At 43.4% G+C, this 12,006-nt stretch overlaps 1 protein-coding gene across 4 annotated transcripts in view; it reads right to left on the bottom strand.

Moving 5' to 3' along the window:
- Positions 1-12,006, bottom strand: part of MAMLD1 (mastermind like domain containing 1) — a 98,727-nt gene that overhangs the window by 38,633 nt on the left and 48,088 nt on the right. For all 4 annotated transcript variants that reach the window (XM_027845083.1, XM_027845082.1, XM_027845081.1 and 1 more), the window contains exon 2: positions 8,632-10,353. In XM_027845083.1, coding sequence (XP_027700884.1) covers positions 8,632-10,353 — 1,722 coding nt within the window. The remainder of the gene's footprint in view (positions 1-8,631; positions 10,354-12,006) is intronic.

Below are 12,006 nucleotides of genomic sequence, written 5' to 3' on the forward strand. Positions count from 1 at the left end.
GTCTATTTCATTCTCTGTTTCCCTTCTTTAAAATGAAAAGAATTCACAGCAGGATAAATGAGAGTATTTATTCCATGACATAATTGGGAAATCAGCTGAGGCAACCTGTCACCCCGAGAAGTGGTAGAGGCTGCAAACCTGAATAGGTGTAAGAAGGGTTCAGATGAATATATGTTGCTAAATAGCACGAAATGAAGAAAGCTGGAAGGATTCTTGTTTTCTTTTGTTTCTGAATTCTTGAGTTTGAGGTCATGCTCTCATGCATGACATCGCTTGGTTATGACTCTCAGAAAGAGAATCAGAGTTTGGATGGCCACGGGACTGAGTGTGAGTTCCAGTGTTCGTAAATGGCACCGGAGGCTAGGGGTGCATTTGGTGTTATCATAGACTCTCACTGCATCCTCTAAACGTTTCAGGCTTTAGTGAATTTACACCAACAAGACCTATTTATTGGCACTGAACTTTTAAATTTGCTGCAGTTACAAATTAACCTTCCTCCACCTCCTGCCACTCAACCACTGAGAACACCAGGGCTACAAGTTTCAATGGTTGTGCCATCTCATTGGCATGGACACTCCTTCCATGGGTACAGAGAGCAAACCATCCATGCCTTTTCATCTTGTGCAAATCTCGGCTATTTTCTTTTGTAAATTCTCCATAATGGATCTAACCAGCATGCTAAAGGGCTTCCTCTGGGTCTTTGAATATTTCATGGAGAACAGCCCAGCACTCGAGCTGCCCATCTGTTATTCCTTTCTCAGTCCATGACATGACTGACCCACCTCCTTTTCCAGTTTTTTATATATATAAAGATATGTAATGTAAGTCATATATACATATCATATATGTATTATATATAATATACAATTATACTCTATATAATTATGTTATATAATGTATATATTATATATAATTACATTCTATATGATTCTATTATATAATGTATATATTATATATAATATAATATATAATTACAGTCACCACTTCTTGAAGTCATTATCATTGGTGAAGTGCCACAGATTGCTTAAATGGGGGTGTATGTGGAAGAATATCCAGATGTTCATATGGAAAAGCTCATTGGAATGGGGTAGGGGGTAGGGGGGCCAGACCCAACAAGGAGAAACTCCTAGTGGCCCCTTCTCTACAACTGATCGTCTTAGAGAGTTTCCTGGGGCACTGAGAGTACTCGCCTTGGGACACATTGCTAATATGTATCAGAGGCAGAATTTGAACCCAAGTCTCCCGGACTCTGAAGTCAGTTCTCTAGCCACTATACCATTCTCATCCTTCTGTTGTACATCCTTGCAATCTGAAAACAATTTTTTCACCTTTCTTAGGATCTTTTTAGTAAATTTTTATTTAAAAAAAGGAAGTATGTACATTATGATGAAAGGCCTAATTTTGCACCCCTCCTCTCCCCCCTTCCAGCTTAAATAAATTTTATTACTGGTCTTCAGAAATCCAAAGAACCTAAGAGGAGGTTTCAGAAAATGGTTGGGTTTTAGTCGATGCTTTAACAAGTTCATGAAAACTTGTTCATCAAAAAAAGAAAATAAAAACTCTCTACCTATTGTTTAATAATAGCTCACACAGTTTTGGACCTTTAAGGTTTACAAAGCTCTTTCCTCATAACAGGTAGTAGCAAAGTATTATTATCTATATCTTACACATGGGGAAACAGACCTAGGAGCTAAGAAAGTATCAGAGTTGCAAACCTAACTCAGGTTCAGTGCGTTCTCTAGGACCATGCTGCTTCCGGATTTTTCTCGAGAAATCTGCTTAGATTATCCCATTATCTCTCCTACTTTCCCATTGGGAATAGGGCTGGCTTTTCCATTCACATTTTCACCTTTTAGCATAAGGGATGATGACAACTCCCAAAGTGTACATATGATGTGAAATGGCTTTAGATTTCAACACTTCAGCTCATTCTTTTTGTCCAGCCAGGGGAAAAAAAAAGAGATTGAAGTTTAAAAGGTTAACATTTGACTTCCAGACCCATCTTAAATTCCAACTTGAAAACATAAGATGGCTTTGAAGTCCAGGATCATTGATGTCTCTCTGATAGCAAAAACAAAACAAAACAAAAAAACCCCACTAAACTAAAAAATAAGATATCAGATTCTTAGTCGAACTAGTCTTTTCAAAGACTGAATCACCTAAGTCCTACAGTCTGTAGAGCTGAATTTCCTGACAATTCAGGAGAGCTAGCATTTTTTTCAACCCCGAAACACTTGCCTCCAAGTTTCCAAAGCATCAAACGATCAAATGAGATAATGTTCGTAAAGCACTTAGCACAGTGCCTGGCACCTAGTAAACACTATATAAATGCTACTTATTATTATCATTGACTGAGTAATCTCTCCCCCGTCCCTACCAAATCATCCAATGTAGAAAAGTATTGAACAAATTAGTATAAATATAAAAATAATATAAAAATAAAAAAGTAGTCATTGGGCAAAATGTTTTCACATCTGTAAGGCAAGCTATATAGAGGTCAAAGCCCAGGTTCAGCCTTGGGGTTTTTTCTAAGGCAGATTCCTCACTAGCATCCTTTATTCTAGGAGAAAGGCACTTAATTAGCTGAAGGGCTTGGTGCTCTGCCTTCAAAAGCATGCTCCTCTTCCATTCCCTCAAAGGTCTCGCTCTGACATTATGCTATTATCAGCATTAGCCTTTGAAATCAAATCTGCCTTTTTTTTTTTCTCTAGGGAATTATAAGGTAAATTAAAAAAAAACCTACATTTTTTTTTCTTACTCCCATCAAAAATAAACACACAAAAAGGCACAAAGAAACATGGAGAGACAGAGGAAGCATTCCCAGGGTCTGGTCCAACTGGTCTAATGTCTTGGGTGGGGGCTACCTTTGCTGGTTTTCAAATAGATCACCTTTGAGAACAGAGAAAAGGCCACGTGAGGAAGATTGACTTCTTCCAGTCAAGAATGAACCAAGAAAAGGGGATTCTCTTCATATTAACTAGGCTATTTTTATCATTTTTCTTCTTCAGTGGGAGGTCATGGTGTGAGGGTTAGAAAAGTCAATTTGTAATGTTAATTAAGAAGACATTAATTCAAGCTGATAGTCTGCTAAGCAAGTGAAGCCCAAAGCAAGACAATGGGCACAAAAAGAAACGTGGGTTTCCCTTACAATTCCCTTCAGGGAGAAGAAAATCAATCTCATGAGTTTTAGGAGACTCCAAAAGATCCATTTGGCTCTCCCATCTTAGGCTGGGTCTAAGCAATGTCCCAACCATCATTTGAAGAGTAAAATATTCAGTCAATCAACCAGTGATTCTGTCTACAGGATATTACAACAAATGCGACTAAACAAATTTAATGAACTGACTGATAACTTATGAAGACTTTCCCCTGTGACTTAAAAGGTGCCCTTTCATAGAATCATTACAGGGTCACAGATCTGACCAAAGTTAGAAAAGCCTTCAGCAGTCATCTAGTCCAACCTTTTTATTTCACAGACAGGGAAACTGAGGCCCAGAGAGGGAAGTGACTTCGCTAAGGTTTTCTTTCCTTGTTTTCTGTTAGCAACCTCACCCTCAGCCATCATTAGATAGCTGAATCAATCAACAGACATTTAGCAAACACTTACTATCTGGCACAGAAGGGCAGCCTCTCCTGCCCTTGAAGAGCTTACCGTCTAGGCAAGGAAGACAACATGGGCATATACAGGTATATTTTAAAAAATAGACCCCAGGTAATTTTGGCGAAGAAAACAGTGGCAGCTGAAAAGATGCCTGCCTTCATTTTCTTTCACATTTGAAACACAGGCCTACTCTTGAACTTTCACCTCCTCCCCCTTCAGAAATCCCACCATGGGTACAGAAACAAAAGCAGCTGGGCCAAATTTGTGACTGCTTGTGCCCAACTTCCTTTTCAGTTGAAAGGAGCAGTGAGGGGTACGAGTGAGCAGCTGGGGACAGGATCTGCCCTTCCTATGCTTATTTTTCCTGACCATGAGCACTGCCAATCGTGTTAGGTGTCAGCAGGGGTGCACCCAGCCAGGAGAATGGTGTTTACTGGAAGCTTTGAAATAACAGGTGGCCCGGAGGAATTTTTTTACTGTATCCCGCCAAACTATTTCCAATGCTTAGGGAATCCAAAAGAGAGTTCCAGGTTTTAAATTATTGCTTGGCCTTCCCTTCTTCCTCTCAAATAAAAAATACAGTGTACAGGTAAATCATCATTAGCTATAATCCCCCTTTGACATCCTCCTTCAGAATGTACATTCCTGAAGGTGATATTAACACTAAGACCCTTTACTATATCCCACAATACAGCCTGTGCTTCCATGCATGGCTGCCAATGTTCCCTCCATAAGAAAGCAAGTGTTTGGGGGAAGGTGGAGGCTAGAGGTTCTTTAGATCTACCAATTGTCTGGTTAACAGAGGGTATGGGTGACTAACTCATTGAAAGGGATGCGATAAATTAGTGATTGAAGATATAAGGTTGTACCACCATTCAATGGGGATTTGTTTCACCCTCTCCTATTCTTTATACCAGTTAAACAGCAAAATGCTCCATCTTTGGGTATATTACAAAGCAGCTAGACTCCTATCCATGCTCTCCTTCTGTCCTTCAAAGGTCAGAATTCATACTTTGGCGTTCTTTTTCCAATTTGCTACTACCCATATTTCTTCTTTCCAACAAAGCCTCACCTTTCTCTCACCCTGGAGAAGGAAGGAATGGAGGTATTCCACAAGAAACCTAAATGCACATTTTTATGCATGTAGGCATGTATACACATATAAACACACACACAAACACATGAGCTTGACTTCTGAAATCTTCCCCCCCCAATCCAACATTCTTTAGGATATCGTTCATTTCCTTTTGGGCCTCTGTGTTTTTGTCTGTGAGCAACTGTAACTCTTAATCGCTGGTTACCATGTGTAAAATCCAAGGTGGTGTTTCTTAATCCTGCTTTTGCAACACCCTGGGGTGTCTCCAGTCTTCTAGGGGGCTGAGGTGGTGGAGAAAGGGCTGTCATAAAAGTCTCAAAACAAACTGAATTGTACTTAACTTTGATTTTAAAAAATGAACATATGCCTTCAACACTCAGGGGGCAGAGGGTGGGTTTTGCAAGGACAGTTTCTGACAACTCCTTGTAGGTTGGGAACCACTTCTAGAGCCCCTATTTTTCTTTCCCCCTTAAGCATAGGCACAAATAGCTTTGACTTCTTTTTTGAGTGACTTCATTTAAATCAGTCACCTGATGAGAAAGTGAAATTCCCCTAAGACCCTGTGTCCTCATTCTATAGAGAAAGATGGACTACTGTCCACAGCTGGAATTTTCATTTATGTCTAACTGTTCCTTCCCAGGGATTTGCTTTCTATTTTCCATTCAGAATCTGCTCTTAGAAATGATGGTACAGATTTTAAACAAATGTTGGGCCTTTCAACAGCACCTGCCATTCACAGGTAGCTCAAGGAGTTGTGATCGCCCAAGAAAGAAGGGCCTTGAGTGTGTAACGACTGTTATGTAAGTTTGGGCTTGTAAATCAATGAAACACTGGGATTTATGTGACTGGAAAAGAGAAACGTGCAACAACTATAATCATGCCTCAGTTACCCTTATCTTAACCAGTTTGTCCCAATTTGCCTCCATTACTCTCTCGCTGGAGCTAGTGCTCTCTGTGTGTCTCTTTCTCTCCTTCTCTCTCTCCCTCCCTCCCTCCCTCTGTGTGTCTCTTTCTCTCCTTCTCTCTCCCCCTCCCTCTCTGTCTCTCTGTTTCTCTCTCTCTCTCTGTCCCCTCTTCCTCCCCCTCCCCCTCCCTCTCTTTTCTCCCTCTGGAGAAGTTGCCATGACCAAGTACTGAAGCCTCAGCAGTTACATAGGGAAATGGCATAATATAGAAGTCTGGACAGTTAACAGAAGGTGTTGACATGCCGTGACAGGAATCTTTCTTGGTATTTTTTGACTAGGAGGATAATATTCTCAGTACAGAGGTGGTAATGGAGCGAAAATGAGGGAATAAGTCAGTCAGTGGACAAGCATTTATTAGGGAGATGAATAAGGGAAGAGCCTCAGGGGCCTGCAGTAGGGGAGGCTAGTAGCTGAACTCACTGGCAGTGCCTTGCAAGGAGTAGGCACTGAATAAATGCTCTTTGGGTTGGCTTCGGCAATGACCACCTCACGGCAATGACCGCCTCACGGCAATGAACTCCACAAGACACAAAACAGAGCCCAAGGGCTATCTCAGGCTAGCCAGCAATTTTCTGCTTCCCCACGCTGTCCTCCCCACCTGAAGAAGAGCACAGAGGCCTAATTTGAACCTTGTGGCTTACAGTGATATGAGATGGAGGTGGGCAAATCACACCCTTGGAGGCAGGGAGAGGGGAGGACCTAGTCCTCCGGTTATAAAGAGGACACTCCCAACCCATCCTCACAGAATCCTGTATTCACACAGAACCTCAGAGCTGGGAGAGGCCTCAGAAGTCATTTATTCCAACCTAGAGTTAAGCAGGAATCCCCACTGCAACCTTCCATTCATCGTGTCTGAAGACTGGCAGACAGTGAGAACCCAGTTTCCCTGGATGCAGTGGCCTCTACTTTGGGGCACCTCTCATGCTCAGGCAGTTTTTCAAGCTGAGCTGAGTTTTGGAGAATTTGCTTATGGGATGAGGATAATTGATTTGTCGGCACAAAAACTTGTGATGACTGGCTACTAGTTTAAAGAGGAGTGAGGATCTCTCTGTTTTGGTGGGGGAGAATACTCCTTGCTCTACTGAAGTAAATAAAGACACAAGAGGAAGAGAGAATACTAGTACAGTGGGAAGGAAGCTGGACTTGGAAGTAAGAGGATTTGGCCTAGAACTTTGGCTCTGCCACTGTGTGTGACTTTTGGCACATCTGTTCACCTCCCTGGGCCTCAGTTTTCTCTTCTGTAAAATGAGGGCATTGAACTAGCCCAGGCCTCGTAACCTGAAGTCTAGGGTGAACTTAAATTTCTTTTGATAACTGCATTTCAATCTAATCCTGTATATTGCATTTTATGCATTTCAATCTCATCACAGAAGGACACAGTAGGCCCCCTCTGCAAGGACACCTGAAACTGCTTCCATCAAAAGAAGGTTTCTGTGGATCACCCCCTCTAAGAGGCATCTGCAAAATGAAGCAGGAACTGAGAGAGAGTCACAGCATATAATGAAAGGCCCCACCAAGAAGTTAAAACAGAAGGTGGGGCTGACTCAACTGCCCTTCCTTTCACAGGGCTTCATTTGACAGGTCCTCTCTTAAATAGGGTTCAGATGGAGGCGACAAGAAGTTGTCTGCCAAAGTGACAGTAGAGAAGAGTCAATGTCTTGGGTGGGAAGAGCCGGGGTAGTTTCTGGCAACATTCTCCTCTGGAGTCCCCTTGCCAAGCTGGGATGACCTAAGTTCCTGAAGGCTACAGCAGGGAAGTCTAAATTCTTGCTGGTCTTACCAAGCCAGAGAGGCTTCTGGGACAGTTCTGGTAATAAACTACATGCCTATTGTCCTACAACTGGCCTAGCTAAGTGCACAGAGGCTCCATCATCACCAGAAGGCTGGACACTGAGTAATAAATTTGCAGGGCTCCCGTGATCCAGAAAGACAGTGTATCAAAGGACAAGAGGGCTTGCAATCTGGGTTGGTGGAAGGAATACCCGTCCCTAAAGACAGCAGGGATCCTGTTAGTATCTTTGGGCTTTCCAGGTTTTTCCAAGCTGGGCACATTACTCCCCTTTGCACACACTCTTACAATCTAGCCAAATTGGCTTTCTGGCCCCACCTATGACATTCTGTTTCTTGTCTCCATACCTCTGGATTAGCTAGTCCTCATGCGTGGGATATATGTCCTCCTCACTTTTGACCCTTAACATTTCTAGCTTCCTTTAAAGCTCAACTCAAGTCCCACCTTCTATAGGAGGCCTTTCCTGATTCCTCCCACCTCCACCAACTGCTAGGGCTTTTTTTTTCCCACCAGCATGGAAAAAAATGGCCTTGTATTATTTACTTGGCGTATATTCTGTATCTCCTAAAATGTTTCCCCTTATAGAATGAAAGCTCCTTGAGGACAGGAGTGGTTTCATTTTGTTCTCTGCATCCCTAGCACCTAGCATGGTTCTTAACACATAAATGCTTGTTGATAAAGAAAACCTAATTTATAACTAAGTAAGTTCTGCTTGAAGAGAGCCCTTCGTGAATGCTTGGGGCCACAGTGGCAAAGTTTAAATAGATAAATAAATAATCAGATCCTTTGTATAATAAGTAGGAAATATATTTTTTTTCCTAGTGGTGTTATTAGTTATTGTGCTGAATCCGCTGCATTCTTGTGCTTACTCTCCTTGTGACCAAAAACACCTGCTAGCTAGAGGTCCCGTCTATGGCCGGGGGGATGCCAAATTGCACTCACTCATTCTGGAAGTTACCTTACCTGAATCGATAAGGTTACCAATGGTAACCTTGACCTCATTAACACTATAGACTGGCCAGACACAAACAATCGGCTGGCTTCAATATGCTTTACCCCATCTCAAGCCTGATCTTAGGGTCATGATACCTTAGATGTGCTCTCCATAATTAGGCCACAATAGAATACATTTTCCCAACTTTGCAGCAAATCAACAAAAGCCAACCTGAGATGCTCTCACCTGTCTAGGCTGAGAAGGCAAAGAGGCAGGTGACATATGTCGCTGGGTCCTCTGTGGTTGCTGCATCATCTGCTGCAGCAAAAACTGTGTATTGTTGGGCTGCTGGGCCTGCAGCTGTTGAGTGGAGGCCTGTGGAGGCTGCTGCAGGTAGTGGAGCAGGGATGGCTGTCCTGAGCTCGCAGACATGGATGCCACCTTCTGGGGGGCCGCTTCGGAAGTGAAGTGGGACAGGGGCTTGGTGTTGCCAAAGGAAAAGGGCTCCTGACTTCCAGGGCCTTCACTCACGAGCCCAGATTGCAGGCCACCAGAAGCTTGCTGCAGGATCACATTGAGATTTTTCGATGGGTTGTTGGTCATGGCCTTATAAAGCGGGTTCTGCTGCTGCTGTGGCTGCGGCGGTGGTGGCTGCTGCTGCTGCTGCGACTGCTGCATGCCTGTAGGGTTACTGACATTTGAGATCAGGGTGCCCTGTGGACTGAAGGACTGCTGATGCAGAGCTGGGCTGGAGAGCTTGTCTGGCCGATATGGTGACGATGGGTTGGTAGTGGCCATGCTTGAGACCAAGCTGCTCGAAGGACTCTTGATACTAGTGGTTGGGATGGCAGTGGAGCTTAGGTTGGAAAGGCTGAACTGCTGCTGTTGCTGAGTGAGGATGGGACTGGATAGCATCTCTGAACCGAAGGGCCCAGAGGGCCCGCCACCAGAGCTGCCACTGACAGACATATTTGAAAGCAAGGCCGTGGGAGAGGACTGGAGGCTGCTCCCTGGCATACTGGTGGACGAAATGCCAGACACCATGATGCTCTGAGGGCTGTATGGTTGTTGGTGTGGTGATGACCCTGGTGGGTATGGTGGAGAAAGGCCTGGAGAAGCCATGGTAGACCAGGTGGCTGCTGGCATTTGCTGTTTTGTAGAAGATACTTGCTTGCTGGCTGCCAGGGCCTTCAGTTGGTGGGCGTGATGCCAGTGAGGTCCAGACAAGGTGGGTAAGGAGCCAGTTAGCATATTCCGGGGCTGGCACTTTGTCTGGGCTGTCGAAGAAATGGGGGAGGTGGTAGGTTTGTTAGGAGGACGAATCGGATAGCTCGCTCCTGCAGAAGAGGGTCGCATCTGAGGTGACCCACTCGTTACTGTCTGACTGCAACTAGGAGAAAACTCCTTGCTGGTAACATGGTTCTCCAAGTGAGATGTCTGAGGAGAAGGTTTAGGAGTGCTCCTCAAGGCTGGTGGTGTATGAACTATGCCAAGTGGTTCTTCTGGCTTGCTCCCCAGGATATTTTCAAGGTCTAGATCATTAGGAGAAGGGTCTGGCATTTTGGTTAGCTCTTCCAGGAGATCTTGAAGCTCCTGATCCACAGTCTGCAGACTGTTTCCTTTTTCATCAAAATGAACCATACTGTCTGGCCCAACCATTGGCCCCTTCTGTCCAACTTCTGTATTTGGTGGCATGGTGAATGAAGACCCAATGTCATTGTCATTCATCTGGTTATTTTCAAGTAGGACCGAATGGTCAGCCATGCCAACGGACGAGGAGTTATGATCCAGAGAAAATGGCGACATCTGTACCTCAGAACATGAGCTACTGGGGTTGTTACTTTGTCCCATAGAAAGGGTAACATCATCAAGGCAAGGTCTCTTAATGTCATGAGGGTAAAGGTCATCAAATGAACTGCTGTCAGGAAAGTTGTCTCCTTCCAGTTTCCTCTTAATGGATCCCTGCGACTGAAAGAAAAAGACAATAAATGTTTGGCACATCAGAGCAGCAAAGGCAATTAGTGAAACAGAGCTTTTCCAGCAGAAGCCGGCTGCCCAAATGAGACCTTAAAGGTAAAATAGACCTAGCCCGATTAAAACGAGCAGATGCCAAAGCGGGATAATATTTTCTCAACTCGTTTCTTTGTCTCTTTTTCTTTTAAACAGTTTTATTACATTTCAAATCAGGCATTAAGCTCCTTATATATTAAGCATGCCAAATAGTTATGTAAAAGGTCTTCTTTGCCCAATTAATAGGAGAGTGCAATGAAACGAGGCAGAAATCATCAAGTAGATGATTGCTTGCCAAAGCCAGACATTTAAGAGCTAACTAGGAAAAATCTAAGATATTTTTTGATTCCTCAGAGCCAATATGTCTGAAACAATCTTCCAAACTATATGTTTTCCAATTTTTTTTAAGTGACACATCAGTATGGACATTAAGCTTTCAAACTGTCTCCTTCAAAGCTGCTTCCTTGATCACACTCCATCTCCTGTCTCAGCTCAGTGCCTGGCCTGGACTTCCTACTCACTTCATCCCCTTAAAATTTTACCATCTCGGGCACCGTCTCTTTTCCTGATCTCCCCTCCCCCACCCCTCCTGCTAGTTCGCTCCCCCTCCTCAAATTATCTTGCATTTCCTATACTGAAATTCCAACACCACCCCCCAACACGCCATTAGAATGTAAACCCCTTGAAGGCGAGGGTTATTTAGCTTTTCTTTGTATCGCCAATGCGTAGTACAGTGCCTGGCATATAGTAGGTACTCAACAAAAGCTTGTCATTGAAGTGAATATTTGGGAAATACTAAATGACAGGTAAAATCTTTCATCTGGAAGATGCCTCGATTCACATGCTATAAAACCCTTGGATTTTAAAATCAAATGAAGACATTACTAACTCAGTCCATTTAAATGAGAGAATTATTAATCCAGACCTCTTGAAAAATACTCCTTGAAAACAATGATTCTTTCACTGGTTTCATTCCTCATGCCAGGCCAGACCTTCTTAAATACAATTTTCTGTGACTATCCTTTTAATAACCACACCCTGTATATCAATGGAATTAATACTACAGCCACAAGCAAATAGGGACAATTGGGGGGGGGTATACTACCTGTGTCCTAATTAATTAAGAGAGGAAAGGAGGAGAGAGAATCTGCAGTGGATCTAAATACCAAGGGGTTAGGAGGGCTCCAAATAGACATGTTTCCTCTTTAACATATCTTTAGATAACTTTGGCAGTCTTACAAGGAAATGTGAGGTTGACCTAATGATCCCTGACGCTTAGACATTCTTTTCTGACTAGCTTATATTTAAAGCTGAGCTCACAGCATGGATACGGTACACTTGCAAACAATAGAAAAGGCAGTCAGCAGTCCCCCTTGTGTGTCCGATTTGGGCTTCGAGTTCTAAATGATCACCTGTCCACTTAATAAATGTTTATTGACTGACTGATTGACTTGTACATGGAGAGTTCCCAGGCACAGTTCACAAGCAGCTGTGTCTAGATCCCAGGTCAGGAAGTTATAGCCCCCTTATTTCCAGCTCTTCTCTTCTGACAGGCTCAAGGACACACACACACACACACACACACACACACACACACACACACACACACAC

Source organism: Vombatus ursinus, unplaced genomic scaffold (genome assembly GCF_900497805.2).
Source record: "Vombatus ursinus unplaced genomic scaffold, bare-nosed wombat genome assembly UNPS02014951.1, whole genome shotgun sequence".
Classification (NCBI taxonomy): domain Eukaryota; kingdom Metazoa; phylum Chordata; class Mammalia; order Diprotodontia; family Vombatidae; genus Vombatus; species Vombatus ursinus.